At 40.8% G+C, this 23,620-nt stretch overlaps 1 protein-coding gene across 2 annotated transcripts in view; it reads left to right on the top strand.

The window, feature by feature from the left end:
* The first annotated feature begins 629 nt into the window (after positions 1-629).
* Positions 630-23,620, top strand: part of KDM2A (lysine demethylase 2A) — a 132,855-nt gene continuing 109,864 nt past the window's right edge. Inside the window, exons 1-2 of one of the 2 annotated variants that reach the window (XM_058305113.2) lie at positions 630-822; positions 1,991-2,112. In XM_058305113.2, the coding sequence (XP_058161096.1) occupies positions 2,071-2,112 (42 nt within the window). In that variant the 5' untranslated portion in view covers positions 630-822; positions 1,991-2,070. Of the gene's footprint in view, positions 823-1,990; positions 2,113-23,620 lie in introns of those variants that run through there. The other variant, XM_004481583.5, reaches the window with a different exon arrangement.

Genomic DNA, 23,620 nt, shown 5'->3' with positions numbered 1-23,620 from the left:
GCAGTGCGCCGCGGAGGAGCTGTGTGTATGTGAGAGTCTGACGGGTTCAAAATGGCGGCGGCTGCCTCAGCGGCTCCTCCTGTGTGAGGGAAACAACACCCCTCCCGGGCAGCGGCGGCGGTGGCGGCGGCGGCTGCGGTTCGCAGAGCACCTTCCCAGCGGCTGGGCCTGTCGCCGCTCTGTCTATCCTGGGCAGGGGGCGCTCCGGGAGGAGGGGCAACGCCAGGGGGCCCATCCCCTGGAATCCCTCTGCGACCGGGGAGTAGCCGGGGGGCTCGTCCCGCAGCGCGGTGCCAGGTCTGAGGGGGAGACGCGAGGGGAGCCGGGGCCCCCAGCCCGGCGCGCCGCGCCGCTCCCGCCCTCTCCGCTCCCCGGGGCCGGGGCCCGCGTTCCGGGGGCCGGGGGCGGCGCGGGGAGCCTCGGGCCGGCCGGTCTCAGCTGATCGGCTGCTGCTCTCGGAGACCCCGGGCAGCTGCTCGCCGAGGGCACTGCGAGGAGGGCGCTCCCCGCGGCCGGGCTGGCCCGGGGCTCGGGCTCGGGCTGCTGACCGCCGGCCCGGGGAAGGCGGGGGCGCCCGGGGCTCGGCGCCGAGGGGTCGTGCCTCCCCTCTTTTGACGCCTTCGACTCCTGGGCTCCGAAGCTCGAAGAGGAGGTTTTATTCAGCAACTGTTTGCTCCCGGTTCTGGGTCGCTCTGACCCTTTCTGGATACTGGGTTGATCCACGGAAAAAACCGAAGACGACGTTTGGGATTTAATTTTTCCTCTCAGTTTTTGGAATCTTTTACTTCTCTCTCGGACAAGAACTAAACAGCAAAATCCCCGGTGAGCCTCCCCCACCCCCACCCCCACTCCCCATTTGGAAGTTTGGTTCGATGTGTTATCTAAAGACTTAATGTAAAGTTTCTATTTCTTTTTCCGATGGGTCAACCATTGAAATGCCGTTCCCGGGGGGAGCCGGGCGCGATCTGCAGCTTTCCTCTCCCGCCCTGGCTGCGCTCAAGCCCGGGCGGTCTTCGGCTAAGGGGGTGCAAATAGGCTTTCCCTCCCTCCTTCGGCCGAGGGCTTCCTCCAGGAGGGCTCTGCCACGAACTGTTCTCGCGAACTCTGTCACCGGGTCCTCTGGTCTCGTAGCAGTTTTGAAAGGATGCTATTAACGCTGCCGTAAAGTAGTTACTATTGAGAAAAGAAAATCTGCTTAACCTATGGAAGCCATTATTCATGAGACTATTTGGGAAAAAAAAACCCTTTTTGGACCGTCGCGCAAACCGGTCTTTTCTTTTTGGGAAATATGTATTTGACTCGTATCCGTAGATCGAATCGATCATTACTTTATTCCAAAAGAGCCATTGGCACTTTTATCCCTGGTTTGCGACATTCTTAAATTTGTTTCCGAGTTGTACACAATTATATGTTGGGGCGGAGGATGGGTTTGGGAATGAAAAGATCCAGGGAGTCTGGGAACCAAGGCGATGATGATTGTGCATGGCTTTACTATAGGGGTATGGAAAATTGTTTTGCAGTCTTTCTCTGAACCCTAATTTTTTTTGCCCCCCCCTCCCCCCATTTCGAATTACCAGTGAGATAGAACTAATTTGGTTGGGATCTAGATTAATTCAGTGTGTGGTTCACCTGGTCAGCTCTCGAGCTAAAAGTCCTGGGCTTTTGTTGTTGTTGCGAATGCTGCTATGTAAGGGAGCCTTACTAATTGTAATCCTGTAGGGAAGAAACAAGTGGTGTTGCCCATCCACGAGGAACTGAAACCAGCATCTCGATTTGCCTAGGCCTTGGACAGTTGTAATGTGGTCACTAGTGTTGATCATGTCATGGAACCACTTACACAAGAGCAGAAAGGTCCCAAACTCATCATGAAGGAGGACCTGATTTCTTTGGGAACCTTTAACTTAAAAATACCTTAAATAGTTCTTTTCTTGAAAAGAAAAGGTGAATTTAAGGATGAGTTCTCATCTCTACTCATGTCTTTATTCTTTAGCGTTGCAGTCTGGTTCCTAAGGAGGAAGGGGAAAGCAGCCCTGGAGTGTTCTCTTTACAATTTCAACAGAAGAGTGAGAGATGGAACCCGAAGAAGAAAGGATTCGTTACAGCCAGAGATTGGTTGGTATTTTTTTTCTCAAAAGTGTGTTTTTTTTTCTTTCTTAATTTTGAAGTAGAATAATTATTGTGTTTCTGTTTGTGAACTTACTGTGATTAAAACTTTTCAGATGGCTCTACTGTGCGTGGATAAAAATCTCATTTGGTTTATATAGAAAGTATTGTAAATCATAGGATTTTGTGGAATACAAGGATGACAAAGATCTCTAATTTGACAGGATAGTTGTCAAATTTTTTACTTAAAGATTTATTTAAATAAATAATTTAATTTTTTATTTAAAGATTTATTTTATTTATTTATTCCCCCCCTCCCCGTCGCGTTGTTTGCACTTGCTGTCTGTTCTCTATGTCTGCTCATCTCTTTAGGAGGCATGGGAACCCAATCTGGTACTTCCTATGTGGGAGAAAGGAGCTCAATTGCTTGAGCCATTTCTACTTCCTATAGTTTTTTCGATTATGTTGTGCCTGGATTTGTGACTCTGAATTGGAGACCAAAACTATGGATTATTTTGTTATTATAATTAACACTTCCATGGGGTTGGTGAGGTAGGGGTTGAGGACAGGTAGAATACTAGATGCTCATAAAGTTCTATATTTGTGGGAGGGGTACATGAGATGTTGTGTTGAAATAAATTTTTACTTAGTAATGATTTGGAAGGTTCTAGCTTGTATGTGTATGTGGAATACTTGCTGGTTTAGGCCCTCCCTTTTCTTTCAGGGTTTCCCTATTGGGAATTTCATTTAATTGTTAAAAATTTTTTTTTAGGAATTAGATTTTTATTTTCCTTAGTCAAATAGAGATTAATTAATATATTCATCATAATTCATTTCAAAAACTTGAATATGACTTTGTAGGTTGGGAAACAAGGAAAGCCACAGAACTGTATATATTATGTGAAATTTGCTGAACTGAAAGGCCTGGAAGATTACTGAAGGAATTTATGGTGGCTTTATTTGGTTCTGTGTTTTAGATTGAGATTAGAGAAAAAAGGAATTATTTTCTGATTCTTCCATTTTTTAATGACCCCCACTCCTTTCGCAAAAAGGCTACTTTTTACATTAAAAAAAAAAAGTGACTTATCATAGTTTGGAGTGTATTGGCAAGTGTATTTAGCAAGCATATTTTCTAATGAGCTTAATTTCAGAAGTTTACCTCTTGTCTCCCAATCCATTTGTTGAGATTATAATTCTTTATTCCTAACTCTTAAAAAATAAAGTATATCCGAAGTGGAATTTTGTATGTTTAGACTTTTTTGTTCTGACATTTTTTGAATTAAACTTTTTCTTTGAGAACTGAAAGAGAAAGGATGCTGCAAAACTGCCTTCCTGGGTAGTTATTGATATATAGAATTCATTTTTATCATGCTAAACTTGTAGAATTGTTGAGCTTCACATAGGTACCTAAAGACTCTTAGGATCCAGTCTGTTAAAGAAAGAGCCTCTGAGTGTGCAAAAGTTTTTACATTTTTTAACAAGGTAGAGAGAAGCAATTGCTAAGGAGATCCAAGGAATCTATAACTTTAAAAAAAAATAATAATTGTTAAGGTGATTGCCACCTGTTGTACACATTAACCCTTTCCTCATCTAGCATTCCCCCCCACCCTTTGGCTTAATATGTTATTGTAGCAGTGTTGTGGAGGAGGATGCATCACATATGTTGGGAGATCTTTCTTAGAATTTTGAATAATAATCTAGCCATTTAGAGTGACTGATGTCTTTTTTTCCTTTCTAAGATTACATGCCAAAATTGTATCTCAAGTGTAAATCCTTTCCATAATATAACTTGATAAATAAGCATGTTGGCTGCTTATTTGAGTGTCAGCCTGCCTACCAAGCTTATACTATAAGCTCTTCTCTATCTGCATGGTGAGTGCTCATATTATAGAATTCTCTAGTGAGTAAGTTAGATCTTATTTGAGAAGTTGTAAGACTAACAAACCAGCAGAATGAGGAGCTTACAGTAAATGAGATTACTGAGAAGCTCTTTTCCATTTGTCTTTGTCCTCCAAGAATTATACTATTTTTTTTTTAAGTGGTTGAAGTATAGAACTTCTGGTTTTGAAGTTACTCGTCATTGAACTTAAAGTTTGAAATAGTGACAAAACAATAGGTTTATTAATTTGGTTTAGTGCCTAAAGTTTGTGTACTCCTATGCAATAAATATTGTCGAATTGAATCTTCTAGTACTTTGCATTGTAGTGTTACTCACTGTTACTTTTCTGTTAGAAGACAAAACCTAAGCGGTCACTCCTTTGTGACATACCTTCAAGATAACCTTTTGGGAGAGAAAAGTTAATATCAGTATTAAATGTCTGAATCCAAACTCATTTTAAAATGAAAAATGACTTTTTTATTGGGACTCTTTACAAAAAGATAGGTAGTCTTATTAATGAGAACTTCGTATTTGAATACTTTCTACTGACATAGCTATTCCGAGTGTACATGCTGAATTTGGTAAAGTTTGATGTTTATATACTCTTTGTACAAGCCATTTTTAAAAAAATTAGAGTGAGCTAGTGAAAAAAAAAAACAAACCAAAAAACTGGCTAGTCTTTTGCCAAACTTTATTATTCATCTATTGCATGTGGAAGAGAATTGGATCTTTGGAGATGCATGCATGTGTAGATTTGGGGCATAAATTCTACTTTCTGGAGCTAGAATACTTATTTTGCAGAGTTGGAGTTGAACTGAACAGCCAGGAAATGACAAGGGTAGGTAAAGTGTTTGCCTTTTCTTAAGCAAGATAGATTTTTGTTGTTGATGAAAACAGTACCTTTGTATAGAATACTAGAAGAAAACTTCTGAGACAAGTTTATATACCTGAGTTGCTTCTCAAGTGGGATAAGATACAAGCTTCATTTCTGTGACTGGTTGTGTATTTGGTTGTCTAATGATAAATATGATTTATTTCTGTATATCTAGTAAATTTAGGTGTAAGGTCTTACTGAGAAACACTTGACAGGTACTAAGGATGGAACATTTTTATACATTTGGTTTCAAGAGCCAAAGCATGGTGGTAGTTTTGGATTTTTGTCACTGTTCCTATATATATGAGTACTCAGTGGGAACGTTCAGCCTAATATCTTAGAGTTTCTTTCTTTCTTTCAAAAAAAAAAGATTTATTTATTTATACCCTCTCCCTCCATTGTCTGCTCTCTCTGTCCATATGCTGTGTGTTCTTCTCTGTCTGCTTGTATTCTCATTAGGTGGCTCCGGGAACCGATCCTGGGACTTTGCAGAGTAGGAGACAGGTGATCACTCTTTTGCGCCACCTCAGCTCCCTGATTTGTTGCTTCTCTAATTATCTCTCCTCTGTGTTTCTTTTTGTTGTGTCATCTTGCTGTGCCAGATTTCTGTGTGGACCAGCACTCCTGTGCAGGGCAGCACTCTGCGTGGGCCAGCTTGCCACACAGGCCAGTGTGCCTTCACCAGGAGGCCCTGGGCATCGAACCCTGGACCTCCTATATGGTATATGGGAGCCCAGTTGCTTGAGTCACATCCGCTTCCCTCTTAGTTTCTTTTTTTTTTTAAAGATTTATTTCTTTATTTATCCTCCCTCCCCACCCCCGTTGTCTGCTCTCTGTGTCCGTTCGCTGTGTGTTCTTCCGTGACTGCTTGTATTCTAATTAGGAAGCTCAGGGAACAGATCCTGGGACCTTCTGGAATGGGAGAGAGGCAGTCATTCTCTTTTGCCACCTCAACTCCCTGATCTGCTGCATCTCTTATTGTCTCTCCTCTGTGTCTCTTTTTGTTGTGTCATCTTGCTGGGCCAGCTCTCTGCGTGGGCCAGCTCTCCATACAGGCCTGTTTGCCATTACCAGGAGGCCCTGGCATCGAACCCTGGACCTCCTATATGGTAGATGGGATCCCAATTGCTTGAGCCACATTTGCGTCCCTCTTACGGTTTCTTAAGAACATGTTGGCTGCTTAAATGAGCAGCAGTCTGTCTATCAAACTTAAGTGTAACCTAAAGTGTCAAGTCCAAAGTAATTATAATTGGTGACCTTTTAGGTTTTCAGAACTACCAATATTGAGTAATCCGTATCTATTGCATAGAAAATAAAGGCAAAATAATGTATATCTAACAGATGCTTAAATTAAAATTGATAAACTATGTGTTATGATCACCTTTAGTTTTAACATGAGACTTGTTTCTTTTTTACTGGAAAAGATGGCTTTTATGTATTTTAACATATCTACTGGATTTTAATATCCGCTCCCAGCCTGTATAGTATATTGCACATATATTTAGAGTAGAAAAATTTCACTAGCCCTGTGTGAGCGGCAATTGTAGAAACAGATGAACCTGTCAGATCATTGTTAAAGAAAGTAAAGACAATGTATTTCAGGGTGAGAGGAGTTATGTAAACGGAATAATGTTTTTCTCTCAGATTCACCTAAGCCTTATGGTATTATGTGGAGAAGGAGATATTGATTTACTTGAGAATTCCGTTTGCTTGTCAATATTGATGAGATTAAGAGATTTTCTAAAGGATGTTATTAGACTGTTGTATGTTCAACCCTGTTAATATACCTTAGGTATGATTCTCTGAATAGCTAAATCATTTATTTGTTGCAAGGAAGTAGGGACACTGAAGTCTGATATTCCCACCTTTTTCTCTTTCAAGGTTATCCTTGAAATTGTCTCCTTGGATTCAGTAGCATTTACCAGATTATCCCTTTCCAAACAGTGCCACTCTGAGTGGACCCTGTTTTAAGGTCTTTCTGACTGGAATAGATTAGGCAAAGTAGAATTCTGATTTATGCCATTTTATGTTTTTTAGCATAAAAGTATCATATTGTTAACAGAAAAAAATTACAGGTGGTCTAAATTTACTGATTTAATTCACTTATTTACTGTTATTTCATTAGACTTAGCCTTTTTTCTGTGTTGAAAGGGGAGTACACTGTTCTGATTGTTTCAGCCTCCTTCCTGATACTATAGGAAAGACTTGTTGCCCAGTTTTGGATGATTCAAAATGCAGATAATGAGGGAGCTAATTCTTTATTCTTATGCATCTTCCATAATAATCTGTATTTGGGGGACCCAGATTGAAGACTATATTTAAGATATATCATTTGTTCTTGTTTTATTTTGCTGGGCACTGATCACTACTATACTGATGTTTACTTGTTTGTTTTTGTGTATATCTTGCCACTATAATATCAGCTCCAGGAGACTGGGGACTTTGTTTATGTTGTATACTTGATGCTTAGAAGAGTGCCTGTCAATAGAAAGTGCTCTGTGTTGATTTGGTTGAGTACCCTTTTTTGCTACCAGTTTTGAGTGACCACTAGACCACTAGATTGGAGGAGAGTTTGTATGTAGTAGGGAGCAGGATACCTGGGTATTGAGGTCTTGCAAAGTAGATAAGAACAAATAAAAATTTCTGCTTAGCACACATGCCACATGAGTACTTTTTGTAATATTTGGGCCATTTAGAATGGTAGAGAATGTGTCTACTAGACTTTAAAAGTTCAGACTGAATTTCAGCCTTTCCTACTTCTCTAATCTCCTGGCTAAGTCCTCTATATCAAGGTTTTTTTTTTTTTTAATTTTTTTAAATTTTAATTTATTTCTCTCCCCACCATCTGCTCTCTTGTGTCCATTTGCTGTGTGTTTTTCTGTGTCTCCTTGCATTCTTAGTGGCACCAGGAATCTGTGTCTCTTTTTGTTGTGTCATCTTGCTGTGTCAGTTCTTCGTGTATGCGGCGCCACTCCTCGATGGGCTGTGCTTTTTCGTGCAGGGAGCTCTCCTTGTGTGGCATATTCCTTGGCGGGTGGTGTCCCCCGCATAGGGCATGCGTGGCATGGCTCTCCTTGTGCATAGTAGCACTGCGCGTGGGCCAGCTCATCACACAGGCCAGGAGGCCCTGGGTTTGAACCCTGGACCTCCTGTATGGTAGGCAGACCCTCTATCAGTTGAGCCACACCTGCTGCTGCACATCAAGGTTTTTGTTGACTTGTAGACAACAGTAAAACTGGGAAGTTGCAAGTGATGGTGTTTGTGTTACTCTCTTGGCTTGGTTTTGGTCATTAAGACAGGTAATAAGTTTACTGTACCTGCATTCTTTAATTTTATGTCCTTTTTAATTTTTCCTTTTGGAAAATGGATACTCTTAATCAGATTTCATTAATTTTCTCTGTCTCATATTTGAAATAATACTTTATTTTTGCATTGTGTTTTCACATAAATAAAGTTTAAAATTCAAAAAACATTTATTATGTTCCAAGTATGAGGCTAGGTTCTTTCACCTACATATACATTGCCTTATTTAATCCTCAAAACTATGGTATAGTGTTTTGTTTTGTTTTTTTCAGTTTTTATTACATGTATACAACATAAAATTTCCCATTTTAAGGACTTTCAGGTATACATTTCAGTGGTGTTACTTGCATCCACAATGTTGTGCTACTATTACCACCATCCAGTGGTATAGTCTTAAACCTTAATTTTTTTGTTATGGAAACCATGGCTCAGGGAAGGGCCATGAGTTGTCAAAGGTCACACAGTTGGTAAGAGGTGGAATCAGACCTTAGGTGCCCTGACTTCAAATCCCTGTTTCTTCTCTCACAGGGTTCTGTCTCTTGTGGGCTATTTCATACAGAAAACAAATGATACTCAACTTTTATGGTAGCAAGTTGTAGAATGATTACTATTTTTGAGGCTACTTTTACAATTTTTTCCCTAGTAAATGATCACTAAACATCTTAAATGAGATAGCTACAAATATTTGACAGGTTGTGTTTGATCCTGTTTTTAAAAAATTGGCACAGTCCTTCTTTTGTGAACTTTGAATTTATTGCACTTAATCTATTAAAACAACAGTATTTGTGCAGTTTGTATGTCAAGCATTTTATTTATGGTTTGTGTATGCCACTCATTGTTTTCTGGCTTAAATTTTAGATTCTTGGGGGTTTTCTCTCTGAGTACATGGTAAAAACTTAAAGCCCAAAGATAAAAGGCAGCAAGTAAGAATCAAACCAGTGGTTTTAGCAAGTACAGTGGTGTAAACCTCCTACAGGTAGAGAAGAGGAGAGAAGAGGTTGGCCTTTCAATAGACAAAGATAACATAAGCTTTACTGTGGAGTGGGAAGTCTAATAGCCTATTTTGAGCTATTAGGCTGAAGTAGATTTGTTTTGGGAGGTACTGTTGATAATGTTGGGAACAGATTTTAAACAACTTTGAAAGCCAGGTATGGATGGTAGAGAGCCATTTGAAGTTCTGGTTTGTTTTGAATAGAATAATAATTTGATCAAAATGGTGTTTTTGGAGTAGTATTTTGTAGTTATAGGTCAGGGAGGTGTCTAGAAGAATATCTAAATAGTTTACCTTTTGAGACAATATATCCCTAAACTTTAGGGTGGTGGTTTATAAAGTGTGCTTCCATCACCAGCATCTCTTGCATTCATTATATGGGGAATATGTTAGGCAAGCAAATTCTTAGGCCCCACCCCAGACTTCTACACCACGACTTTGGGATTGGGACCCCACAATCTGTGTTATAACAAGCCAGGTAATTCGATTCCATGCAAAAGTTTGAAAACTGCTCTGAGGTATTGGAAAGGAAAGGATAGAAGCAATGAAGAACTGACAAAAGTTGGTGACTGACTGGATAGCAGCAAGCAGGTTATGATGGGATGCATTCTTGATTGGAGTTCATGAGCCCTGAGGTCTAGTATCTACTCTTTCGTTATCTTTCGTTAATTGTGGTTTTGAACAAGAGAACTGACCTATCTTTGAGGGAGTTGGACTAAATGATTTCTGAGGATTTTGGAGGTAAAGTCAAAAGAATTAAGACTCTGGGTTACCAGGAAGACCTGAGGAATGACTCTTTGGAAGGGGAAAGAGAGCGTGCGTGAATGTTTTAGACAGTTGGAGATACTAGCAGATTAATCTAAAGGAAGGGGTTCTGAACTGGGAGTGCTTTTGCCCCTGGGGGATATCTGGCAACGTCTGGAGACATTTTTGATTGTCAGACTAGAGAAGTGCTACTGGTTTTTAACTGCTAAATATCTTGTAATGCGCAAGACAGGCCCCACAACATAGAATCATCTGGTCCAAAATGCCTGTAGTGTGGAGGTTGAAAAAAACTAAGGGAAATACCTGGTAGATAGGTTCTATCTAACTGTATTTCTAACATATTTATTTATTTATTTTAAAGAAACTTTAGATTATATATTGTTACATTACAAATATAGAGGATTCCCATATGCCCCACTCTCTCCCCCCCCCACTTTCCCACACTAACAACATTCCTCATTAATGTGGTACATTTGTTACATTTGATGAACAATTGGAGCATTGCCACTAAGTGTGGATTATAGTTTACATTATAGTTTAAACTCTTCCACACAATTTTGTAAATTATGACAAGATACATAATGGCCTGTATCTGTCATTGCAATGTCATTCAGGACAACTCCAGTGTCCCGAATATGCCCCCATATTATACCTATTTTTCCCTCTTCCTTCCCTCAGAACCTCCAGTGGCCATTGCTTCCACATCAGTGATAAAAGTTCTTCATTACTAGAATAACAATAAATCTATAGTAGAATAACTGTTAAGTCTATTCTAGTCCATCGTCTAACCTTATTTTCTACTGTTCATCTTAGAGTTTTAAGTCTAACACAAAACAGCTCAAAATCAGTCTGAGATTGTGTTTCCCAAAGCAAGCATGAAACCTTCCCCCTACCTCCTGACCCCCAGCTAACTTCATGGTAGTGGCAAATTCTCATTTGCAGATTTCCTTACTACTTCTTTTAATGTCTCCTTAGATCAACTTATTTGGGTAAGCTAAGTGAATATTCACTGTTTTGAAATCAATAAGTTACAGCAAGAGATTCCTTTTGATAATCTCTTTGAAGAATAGGAAATGTGAAAAATGAGATAAAAGCTGTGTGTTTCTTTGAGCAAATTTTGAAATGTATTGGTCCTGTAGCTGAATACCCTCTGACCATTCCTGAGAACTACCTCATGAGCTGGTTGTAGCCTGCAGTGTGAATTCAAGGTAGCTCCCAACCTTAATCTCTCTTTTTTTAAAGACTTATTATTTATTTATTTATCCCTTTCCCTTGCTGCTTGCTTGCTCTCTGCTCTCTCTGTCCATTTACTGTGTTCTTCTGTGTCTGCTTGTCTCCCTTTGTTGTGTCATCTTGCTGTGCCAGCTCTCCGTGGGCATGGGCCATCGGCTGTCAGCTCTCCATGGGTGCAGGCCAGCTTGCCCTCACAAGGCCCTGGGACAGGAACACAGGGTCTCCCATATGGTAGATGGGAGCCCAGTTGGTTGAGCCACATCTGCTCTTTAATCTCTGGATCTCAGAGTTTAGGATTGCTTTTGTGTCAGGGCAGAGTAATCTCTTCAACTCACTTGTGTCTGAAAGTGGCCTGAAGAGAACGTACATTCTTAAGTATGGTGGTAATTTTTTTTTAATAAATTTTTTTTTAAAGATTTATTTATTTCTCTCCCCTCCCCCCCCCACCCGGTTGTCTGTTCTCTGTGTCTATTTGCTGCGTTTTCTTTGTCCACTTCTGTTGTTGTCAGCGGCACGGGAATCTGTGTTTCTTTCAGTTGCATCATCTTGTGTCAACTCTCCGTGTGGGCGGCGCCACTCCTAGGCAGACTGCACCCTCCTTCACGCTGGGTGGCTCTCCCTACGGGGCGCACTCCCCGTGCGTGGGGCTCCCCCACGCGGGGGACACCCCTGTGTGGCATGGCACTCCCTGCGTGCATCAGCACCGCGCATTGGCCAGCTCCACACGGACAGGTCAAGGAGGCCCGGGGTTTGAACTGCGGACCTCCCATGTGGTAGACGAACGCCCTTACCACTGGGCCAAGTCCACCACCTGGTAGTAGTTTTATAGTACTTTTTTAGTTTCCAGAGCATTTTTTTTTAAAGATTCATTTATTTACTTATCCCCCCCCCCATTGTTTTTTCACTCACTGTCTGCTCTCTGTGTCCATTTGCTCTATGTTCTTCTGTGTCTGCTTGTCTTCTCTTTAGGCAGCACTGGGAAGCAATCCTGGGACCTTTTAGAGTGGGAAAGAGGTACTTATTTAATCTCTTGTGCCACCTTAGCTCCCTGGTCTGCTGTCTCTTATTGTCTCTCCCTTGGGTGTCTTTTTGTTGCATCATCTTACTGCACCAGCTTTCTGCTCAGGCCAGCACTCCTGTGTGGGTCAGCTCCCTGCGTGGGCCAACTTGTCTTCACAGGAGGCCCCGGGAATCGAACTCTGGACCTCCTATATGGTAGATGGGAGCCCAGTCACTTGAGCCGCATCTGCTTCCCCCCTTTTCTTTTAGGGGCAGTGGAAACGGAACCTGGGTCCTCCCATGTGGGAGGCAGGCGCTCAACTGCTTAAGCCACACCTGCTCCCCTAAGTATGTCTCTTAAGGGAGTTGCGATGTAGTCCTTTTATTGAGATGTAGGGCACACTGAAGGAAGAGCAGATTTGGGGATTGAGGAATGGATCATAAATTCAATTTTCAGTAAGTTTTGAATAGGTTGAATGTAAGGTGCCTATGAGACATCACAGTAGAACCTGAGGTATCTGTGAGATATCCCAGTAGAACTATGGATATGATTGGGTATGATTCTGGACCTCATGAAGGGCTAATTGAATTTGTGTAGATATGGAGTTGCCTACAAAGAGGAGTGGAAAGGAGAGGCCAGAGAGGCATGAGGAAAATTAGCATAATGGTGTCATGGAAGCCAAGGTACTGTGTAGCACTTGTGCATCAGGTACTCTTCTAAGTAGTTATGTATTTTTACTCATTTAAATGCTCATAACTCTGAAGTAGGTGCTTTTATTCTCCTTCTTTTGTAGATGAGGAAAATGAGGCAAGAAGAGAATATGTGACTTGCCCAATATCACCATGTGGTTACTGGAGAAGTTGCGTTTTGAACCAAGGCTGTCTGGCTCTAGTTTGTATTCTATTCTTAATGACCACTTTATACTGAGAGTGTTTCATGGAGGGAGGGAGCAGTCCCCTTGGGTGGATGTTGCACGGAGCGTGAGTATACTGAGGACTGAAATTTTGAATTTGCCAATTTGGTTATTGGAATTTTTAATGACAAGTAACTCAGTGGCATTTGAGGATGGAAAGCATTTCTGCAAATAAATGTGAGATTAAATGGAGACAGTTAAAGAAGGCAACAGTTTAGAGAACTTTGTCCAGAAAGGGAAGAAGGGGGGAGAGTTGTAGTTAGAGGTTTTTTTGCTTTTGTTTTTCTGTTTTAATTTATTTTTGTTTTAGGATGGGAGAGACCGTTGCATTTCTCTGGCAATGATATTATCAACTATAACTCCTTCCGCTCTACTATCCCCCATATTTTACCAGTTGCTGTGACCTAGATTTCTAATATTCCTTTCCTTATAGTTCCCACTGCCGCTCCTAGTTCTGACCCTTAGTCTGCGCTATTGTAGTAACCTCCTTTTTAGATTTTCTTTTTGGGTACCTCTGCCATTATGTCTTATGCTGTGCTTCTAAGGTTCTGATTGTGTTGTTCCGCATCCTCTGTGACTTTTCCCACTCTGTAGAGTCAGTGTTGGTGTGGGATAAACACTGGACTTAATGAGACCTGATTTTGAATTTTAGTTTATAAACTGTAATCTTGGGCAAGTCACTTGAACTTGATGAACTTTAATTTTTCATCTGTGGAATAGTGAAAATAAAATATACTTTTTGAAAGTAGTTTTAAGTGTTTGGTTAGCTTTTTTTTTTTCCTTAAGATGGTACCAGGGATTAAACCTGGGACTTCATACATGCAAAGGAGGCAGACACTTAACTACTGAGCTACACCTGCTTGTGCGATTATATGCACAAGCTCCTTAGCCTGGTATTCAGGTGCCATTGACTTTTTTTTTTTTTTAAGATTTATTTATTTATTCCCTCCCTTCCCCTCCTCCCACCCTGCTGTTTGTGCTATGTTGTCTCCTCAATGTCTCTTCTCTGGGATTCACTGGGATTCTGGAGACCTCTGATGGGAAGAGAGGGTCCCTGTCAATTGTGCCACCTCAGTTTATGGTTTCTACTGTGCTTTACCTTGACTCTCCCCTTGTCTCTCTTTTGATGCGTCATCATCTTGCTGTGTGACTCACTTGCACAGGGCACTGACTCACCATGTGGACACTCATGTGGGCACTCGTACAGGCACCGGCTTACCATGTGGGCCCTCGCTTGGGCATTGGCTTGCCGTGCAGGCATGCTTTCTTTTCTACTTTTTCACCAGGAGGCCACAGGGATCGAACCCAGGTCCTCCCATATGGTAAGCGGAAGCTCTATCACTTGAGTCACATCTGCTTCCTGCCATTGACTTCTAACATTAAAAGTGTTAGATAAAAAAAATAATAATTTCAGTTTTTATTGTGGTAAAATATATATAATGTAAAATTTGCTATGTTAACCATTTTAAGTGTACAATCCAGTGTCATTAATTACATTCAGAGTGCTGTGCAACCATCACTTCTGATTCCAAGACATTTTAATTACCCCAAAAGGATATGTGTACCCATTAAAAGTCCCTTCTTACTCCCTCCTTCCCCAGCCCCTGGCAACCACTAGTCTGCTTTTTGTCTTTATGGATTTGCCTTTATTACTGAGGGTACCAGAGATTGAATCCGGGACCTTGTACATGGGAAACAGGCGCTCAACCACTGAGCTACATCCACTCCCCTGGATTCACCTCTTAATGTTTTATACAAAATGAAATCATACAATATGTGACCTTTTGTGTCTGGCTTCATTCACTTAGCTTAATGTTTCAAGGTTTGTTCATGTTGTAGGATGTTTCAATAATTCATTCCTTTTTATAGCTGAATAATATTCCATAGTGTATATATATACCACAGTTTGTTTATCCATTCATCTGTTGATGAACACTTAGGATACTCTCACCTTTTGGCTATTGTGAATAATGGTGCTCTGGATATTGATGTACAGGATCTGCTTGAGTCCGTTTTCAATTTTTCTGAGATACATACCTAGGAGTGGAATTACTGGGTGATCTGGTAATTCTGTGTTGAATTTTTTGAGGAGCTGCCAAATTGTTTTCCAAGTGATTACATCGTTATACATTCCTCCCAGCAGTGTATGGGGATTCCAGTTTCTCTACATCCTCATCAGTATTTGTTTTTTATTTTAGTAAAGCCATTCTGTGAAGTGGTATCTCATTATGGTTATAATTTGCATTTCCCTAATGACTATTGATGTTGAATATCTTTTTATGTGCTTATTGGCCATTTGCATATCTATTTGGAGAATGTCTATTCAAGTTCTTTGCCCATTTTTAAATTGGGTTGTTTGCCTTTTTGTTGAGTTGTAAGAGTTCTTTCCATTGATTTTTACAGCCTTATTTTCTTCTCTGTGTTCCAGCCAAACTAAGCTACCTGATTGTTTTTTCCCATATATGGAAAAACAGTCATAACCTGTCTCACTGTCCCTTACCCAAATTCTTATCCTTTTAAGCCCATGTTCTGCAAAAATGTCTTTTCTGAATCCTTATCATTTTAAAAAATTATAAACCTTATATCCTTCTAATTCTTATAGTTTTTTTTCTCCCTACCTTTCATAATGTCTGATTGGATATAAGATATAGAAAGTCTAATCATGTCTAGATTATATACTCCTTGAGGGCAGTGAATGACTCTTCTGTAGCTCATACATGCACAAATACTGTTTACATCATTGAGATTCTAAGATTCCTGGTTGGTTAACTGAATGTATGGCTTCATGACGTCAAAGTATAATCTAATAAAATGAAGTTATGCTAGTCTATGGTTAAGTGCTGAAAGTAATAGTATAATTATCAGAGGGTGATAGAGGCAGAGAAAGGGAGTCAAGGTTCAAGAATTTGCCATATCTGATAGCCCCACTAGAAATGACTGTTCATGTCCCTTGAAACTGTATAGTTACCCTTGCTCTTATACTGTGCATACCATAATATATTCATAATAAGTATTCCATAATATATTCATAATAAGTTTGGTTCACGTAGTTTGTTGATATCAAGAAACTGGTCTCCTGGATAAGAGGCAAGCATATACAATCTCTACAGGGTATTGAGAGTTCTTTTGCCTTTCAGAATTGAGTACTGGCCTACCAAGACATCCCTTCTCTTTCATTCCTTCATTTATTTATTCCCCCGCCCCCCCCCCCCCCCCCCAATTTTCTGCTCTCTGTGTCCATTCACTGTGTTTTCTTCTGTGTCTGCTTATATTCTTGTCAGCAGCACTGGGAATCTATCTCTTTTTTTTTTTTTTTTTAAAGATTTATTTATTTATTTAATTTCCCCCCCTCCCCCCAGTTGTCTGCTCTCTGTGTCTGTCCGCTGTGCCATGTTTCCTTATCCGTTTCTGCTTTCGTCAGCGGCACAGGAAGTGTGGGCGGCGCCATTCCTGGGCAGGCTGCACCCTCTCCCGCGCTGGGCTGCCCTCCCCACGGGTGCACTCCCTGTGCGTGGGGCTCCCCCACGCGGGGGACACCCCCGCGTGACACGGCACTCCCCGCACGCATCAGCACCGCACATGGACCAGCTCCACACGGGTCAAGGAGGCCTGGGGTTTGAACCGCGGACCTCCCATGTGGTAGACGGACGCCCCAACCACTGGGCCAAGTCCGTTTCCCTCTATGTCTCTTTTTGTTGCCTCATCTTGCTGCGTCACCTCTCCATGTGTGCGGCGCCACCCTGGACAGGCTGCACTTTTTTCACGCTGGGTGGCTTTTATTGGGTGCACTCCTTGTGTGTGGGGCTCCCCTACGCGGGGGACACACTGCGTGACAGGGCACTCCTTGTGCTCATCAGCACTGCGCGTGGGCCAGCTCATCACATGGGTCAGGAGGCCCTGGGTTTGAACCCTGGACCTCCCATGTGGTAGGCAGATGCTCTTATCTATTGAGCCAAATCTGCTTCCCCATTTTTTAGCTATAACAACAACTTTAAAGGAGACAGAATTTCCAATTATCGGTAATATTATCTACAAACAGTGTTCCTATGTGCAGAGGTTCTTCTGTGAAGGGTATTTGAACATGCTGCATGGAATGCCTAGGTTCATTCTTTAATAACCCTAGCTCAGACCCTTTTCACAGAAAAGCATTTCTTTGACTAGGTCAGATCTTCCTGTTTTAAATTCTCATGTAAAATGCCACTTATGCATGACATGCATCAAAATTGCAATTTTATACTTACTTAGATGATTATTCAATTGTTTCCCTGTTTGGGTTTAAGCATCATTAATGACCGCTATGCTCTTTTCGTTTTATCCCCCAGCTTGATCCATACCATAGTAGGTGCTTAATGGACTTTTCTTCTGTGAATGTACCTATCTAAAATGCTCTCCCTCCTATCCCACTCTGCCTTCTTGGAAAACTCCAGTTATCCTTCAAGGCATCCACAAGTTGTTCTTCCCTTGAACTTTCATCAGTTACATTTCCAAGGCACTTGCTATGCATTTCTGTTGTGGTACCAGTCACCTCGTATTGTAGTTACTTGACCATGATCTCCTTTTACCCAGCTAGAGTAAAGTTCTTTAAGACAAGGATCATATTTTCTTAAAGTGCTCAAAAAATGTCTATTGACTTGAACAAAAATGTGTTAAGCACTTTTTAAAAATACATTAAATATGTGTAATGTAGTAGAACCCTAACAATGTAAAGAACCTTAGATTGTTGGTCAGAAAGTCTTCATTAGTTATCTAAGCTTTCCTATTTTATTCATCTGGAAGGTCCTTTTCAGTTCTAATAATTTAAACCAGTTCTCAAAGTGTCGTCCCTAGACCATTAGCAGATTCATCAGTCCTACCCCAAACTTACAGAATCAGAAACTCTGCTAGTGGGACCCAGCAATCTGTGTTTTAATAAACCTTTCAGGTGATTCTGATACCTAAGTGAAGTTTGAGAACTACTGGAATTATTTTAGCAGTTTGTTTCCTGTTGATTCAGAATGTAAAAAACAAAAACAAGTAAAGCTCGAGTTAACTACCTTAATTTCTAACCTCACAGCTTAAATTTTTAAAAATTTTCTTCGTTTGTGTTTCCTACCAGTTGAATTTCTAAACCACTTTTTTTTTTTCCCGTCACCCTCTCCCCGCTCTTTTTTTGCTGTGTCCATTCGCTGTGTGATCTTCTGTACCTGTTTCTCTTTTTGTCTTCTCTTCTTTTTTTTTTCTTTTCCTGTAGGATTCACGGAGATTTCATCCTGGGGACCTCTGATGTGGGGAGAGGTTCCCTGTCACCTGTGCCACCTCTGTTCCTGGTTTCTGCTGTGCTTCACCTTGACTCTTCCTTTGACTCTCTCTTTTTTTTTTTTTTTTAAGATTTATTTTTATTTAATTCCTCCCCCTACCCCGGTTGTCTGCTCTCTGTGTCTGTTTGCTGCGTCTTGTTTCTTTGTCTGCTTCTGTTGTTGTTTCTGTTGTTGTCAGCGGCAGGGGAAGTGTGGGCGGCGCCATTCCTGGGCAGGCTGTACTTTTCTTTCACGCTGGGCGGCTCTCCTTACAGGTGCACTCCTTGCGCGTGGGGCTCCCCTACGCGGGGGACACCCCTGCGTGGCAGGGCACTCCTTGCGCGCATCAGCACTGTGCATGGGCCAGCTCCACACGGGTCAAGGAGGCCCGGGGTTTAAACCGTGGACCTCCCATGTGGTAGACGGATGCCCTAACCACTGTGCCAAGTCCGTTTCTCTTTATTGCATCATCATCTTGCTGCATGACTCATCTGTGCAGGCACTGGGTTACCACGTAGGCACTCAGCTTGCTGCAAGGGCACTTGCGCAGGCACTTGGCTTGCTGTGAGGGCATGCCTTCTTTTTTTTTTTTTCTTTTTTACCAGGAGGCCCCAGGGATCGAACCTGGGTCTTCCCATATGGTAGGCGGAAGCCCTATCACTCGAGCCATATCCACGTCCCTAAACCAATTTAGATGATAGCTATAGAGGCAAAGTGTCCTTGAATCAGAGGAAGTAGATTCAGAGGTTTTTGGAGACTGCTTTTTTTTTTTTTTTCATAAGGTTTATTTTCATTTATCTTAACCCCCACCTCCCCCATTGTTTTTGCTTGCTGTCTACTCTCTCTGTTTGTTTGTTGTGTGCTCATCTTATTTTTAGGAGGTACCAGGAACCAAACCTGGGACCTCCCTTGTGGGAGGGAGGCGACCAGTAGCTTGGGCTACTTCCATTCCCACTTGTTACGTCTCTCATTGTTTTTCCTCTTTGTGTCTCCTTGTTGTGTCACCTCATTATGCCAGCTGGCCATGCCAGCCCCTTGTGTCAGCTCGCTGTCTTGCTTGTCTTCTTTAGGAGGTACCAAACTGCTTGAGCCACATCTGCGTCCCTGAAGACTGCTTTTTAATGCTGCATGCACCAAGCAAAATTGTGTGTGGATATATCTATATTTTTAGGTATACCTGTAGCACACATACATGGTTTTCTATCAGTAGAAACTTCTCAATGGTGAGTGGTTAAGGAAAGGTGAAGGTAAAGTACAGGCCTTTGCTAGGCAGACTTGAATGAGTATTATGGCCAAATAAGAAGTATAAAAAAAAGGAGGTTGCTTTTTGCAACAATAGGTATACATACTTATGTATCTCATATTAGGGAACTTTCTTAGCAGTAAGTGTTTGCCTCAGTGATACCTGGGACATACAGGTTGCTTTTTGGACTAAAAAGTACTGATTAGTGCTGGTAATAACTTACTTCCTGTTGACGGAGTTGCATACTTCTCTGATGGAAGCCATAATAGTTAACATATATGCTTATTTTGTGCTTGGTGCTGCTAAGTGCTTTTACATGGCCCCTTCCACCATTGTTTGGCTTAATATCTTGAGTTTAAATTTACTATCTGTTAAGTAAAGAGAACCTTTTGGAAATAGATTTCCTAAAAAAGAACTCCTTTTAAGATGCAGTGATGCTGCCTAGTAAACACAGTATCAGTTTGCTCCATTTACTTTTTATGTCTTTAGTTAAAATACTTCTAAGACTTTCTAAATTAAAGAAACTTCTTTTCTTGGCTCTTTCCTTACATGGAAGCTGTTTATTTTTTCTTTCAAATTGTTATAATCACCTTTCTCCAAATCTTTTCTAGCTATTATATATTTCTTGCTGTGGTCACCAAAACTATAAGAACTGTTGTAGATTCAGAAGTGTTGTTCTCTTTGGTCTTTTGCTTATTCATTTGTTCAAAAGATATTGTTGGCTGTACTGTTGGTGTTTAATAACTATCCTGAATAAATAATGAATACCTTGTAACCTGTCCTCCCATTCTGATAAGAGAAGCCCTGTAAACAAATAATTATGCTGTAGTGGGATAAATGAAATTTAGTGGAACAAACTACAGATGTAAGAAGAAGAAGGGAGTGATTGAGGAGTGAAGAAAGTCTTCAAAGAGGAGGTAACTATTTTGGATATTGTAAGATTAGTCAGGGGGTAAGGAAGAAAATTCCAGGGAGTGGTACCTGCATTTTCCAAAGGCAAAGAAGTATGAAACAGCACTGAAAGCTCAAAATTGCCAGTAGTTCACTCTTATTGGAATGTAAGAATTGGAGGGAATCTGAGTTATGTTAAGTTTGAACTTTATCCAGTAGGTGATGGGGAGATACTGGAAGAACTGTAACGTGGGGGAAAATTGATCATATTTCCGTTTTAGAAAGATTGCTCTTGGAGGTATTGTGGAGGATAGACTAGTGATGGAAGAATGCAGAGGCTTTCTATAATAGTTTAGAAAGTGGAGTTACAAACCAAGGCATTATAATAGTATTGGCATTTATAATTACTCATGTCATTACCCTTACCTGAGAGCTTTATTTCTTCACGTGCTTTCCGTCAATTTTCCTTTACTTTAAACCTGCAGAACTCTCTTTAACATCTCTTCTAGGGCAGGTTTAGTGTAACAAAGTCCCTCAGCTTTTGTTTATCTGGGAATATCTTAATCACTCCTTCATTTTTGAAAGACAGTTTTGTTAGAGAATAGAATTTTTGGTTGGCAGTGTTCTACTTTTAGTACTTTACGTATGCCATCCCACTGCCTTCTTGCCTCCATGGTTTCTGATGAGAAAAGGCATTTAAATTTTTTAAAAAAGATTTATTTATTTATCTGTCCCCTTCCCACCTCCTCCTCCCCCAGTTGTCTGCTGTCTGTGTCCATTCGCTGTGTGTTCTTATGTGACCGCTTCTATCCTTATCAGCGTCACCAGGAATGTGTTTTCTTTTTGTTGCGTCATCTTGTTGTGTCAGCTCTCCGTGTGTGCGGCACCATTCCTGGGCAGGCTGCACTTTTTTTTGCGCTGGGTGGCTCTCCTTATGGGGTGCACTCCTTGCGCGTGGGGCTCCCCTATGCGGGGAACACCCCTGCGTGGCAGGGCACTCCTTGTGCGCATCAGCACTGCACATGGGCCAGCTCCATACGGGTCAAGGAGGCCCTGGGTTTGAACACTGGACCTCCCATGTGGAAGGCGGATGCCCTATCCACTGGGCCTAGTCCAGTTCCTGGCATTTAATTTTGTTGAGGGTCTCATACATGACACATTGCTTTTCACATGGCTTTCAGAATTCTGTTTGTTCAACAATTTGATTATAGTGTGTTGCGATGTAGGTCTATTTGGGTTTATCTTGTTTGGAGTTCATTGTGTGTCTTGGATATGCATATTCATGACTTGAATTAAATTTTAGACATTTTTAGCTATTATTTCTTTGAATATTCTCTATGCCCCTTTCTTTTTTCTCCTTCTGGGACTATCTCAGTGTGTATATTGGTATACTTGATGGTTTCCCATAGTTTCCTCAGGATCTGTTCACTTGTCTTCATTCTTTCTGTTCTTCAGACTAGATTGTTTCAATTGCCTTATCTTTAGGGTCACTGATTCTTTCTTCTGCCAATACCATTCTGCTGTTCCCTCTAGGGAACTTTATTTTCTTAATTTAAAAAATAATATATTTTTATTAAAAAGTTGGGAGCTTAGAAGACAGTCATGTATAATGTGCAGAATTCCCATATATCACCTCTCCACTTTGCATTGTTGTGGAACATTTGTTACAGATTATGAAAGAACATCATCAGACTATTGCCACTAATGTCAATAGCTTACATTTGGTATATTTTTCCCCATATACCCCCTATTTAGCACCGTGTATTAGTATTGTACATTTGTTAATTTATGAGAGAACTGTCTCATATTTGTACTGTTAATCACAGTCCATCTTCTACCACATAGTTAACTGTGTTGTACAGTCTCGTGCCTTGTGCACTTCATCCAGAGAGTACAATCAGTGGCTCTCACTTTCATTAGAGTTGTGCAGTCATCGATCGCCTCAGTAAATTTTTGAATGTTTTCCTTAGTCCAAAAGAAAAAACCCCATATCCCCTGTTATCGACCCTTAGTGTTCATATGGTACTGTCTTTGACATTGATGGAAGACTATTACAGTATTGCTGTTAACTATAGTCCTTAAGCTACATTAATTGTATTTTCCCCATGCATCATCATATTCTTACCACCTTGTAATAGAGATATTTGTTCTAGTTCATAGAAGAACATTCTTGGATTTGTACTGTTAACTGCAGTCCTCATCCACCTCTGGGTTTGCTATGTTATTCAGTCTGTATCTCTAGGGATTTAAAAATTTTTGTTCCCGTGGTCTTCAGCTCTGTTTGGTTCCTTTTCATGGTTTCCATCTCTCTATTAATATTCTCTTAGTGTTCATCTTTAGTTTTTTTGGTTTCTTTTAATTCTTACATAGCTCATTGAGCATATGTTAGACCATTTTTTTTTAAGTGTTTGTTTGTAATGTCCCAGGTCTGAGTCTCCTCATTGAAGGTTTCTAATGCTCTAATCTCCTTTGCCTGGGCCATACCTCCCCCTTTCTTTAGTATGTTTTGTAACCTTTGTTAAAACCCAGACATTTTGATATTTTAATGTGTTATCTTTGGAATTGAGATTCTAAGGGGTCTGTTCCTTAAAATTGTACCTAATGAGTTTTAATTAACTTGACTGTAAAAGTATGGAGATGGATAGAGTTGATTGTAACACATTATAGTGAGTAACAGCTGGGTTATAGATGGGATTGTGACTGAAAAAGGTAGTCTGGGGAAGTAAATGTCAATAGAAAGAAAGCTAAAGAATAATCTAGGGACTAAATAACACAGTGAACCCAGAGGCGGTTGAGAATTGTGGTTAAGGGTACAAATGCAAGAGAGTCCTTCTGTGAGCTAGAGCAGGGTGATGGGAATATGGAGAAACATGAGAAAACTACAGTTGGTATGCCCTGTAGACTGTGGTTAACAGCAATACTATAATATTCTTGCATTAATGCCAAGCTATACTGTGTTGATAATGGAGGTGTATGGAAAAAGTGTGCCAAATGTATGCTGTGGACCATGATTGGTGTTGAGAGTCCGATGATATTATCTCATAATCTGTAAAACAAATGTTCTACCAGGGTGTGGAATTGTATGGGAAATCTACACATCTGTGTGAAAGTTTTGCAAGTTCACAATATCTGTAACAAAAATACATTAA

Source organism: Dasypus novemcinctus, chromosome 10, assembly GCF_030445035.2.
Source record: "Dasypus novemcinctus isolate mDasNov1 chromosome 10, mDasNov1.1.hap2, whole genome shotgun sequence".
Lineage (NCBI taxonomy): Eukaryota > Metazoa > Chordata > Mammalia > Cingulata > Dasypodidae > Dasypus > Dasypus novemcinctus.
The sequence above is the reverse complement of the archived record's forward strand: the minus strand, read 5'-3'. Positions and strand labels throughout refer to the sequence as shown.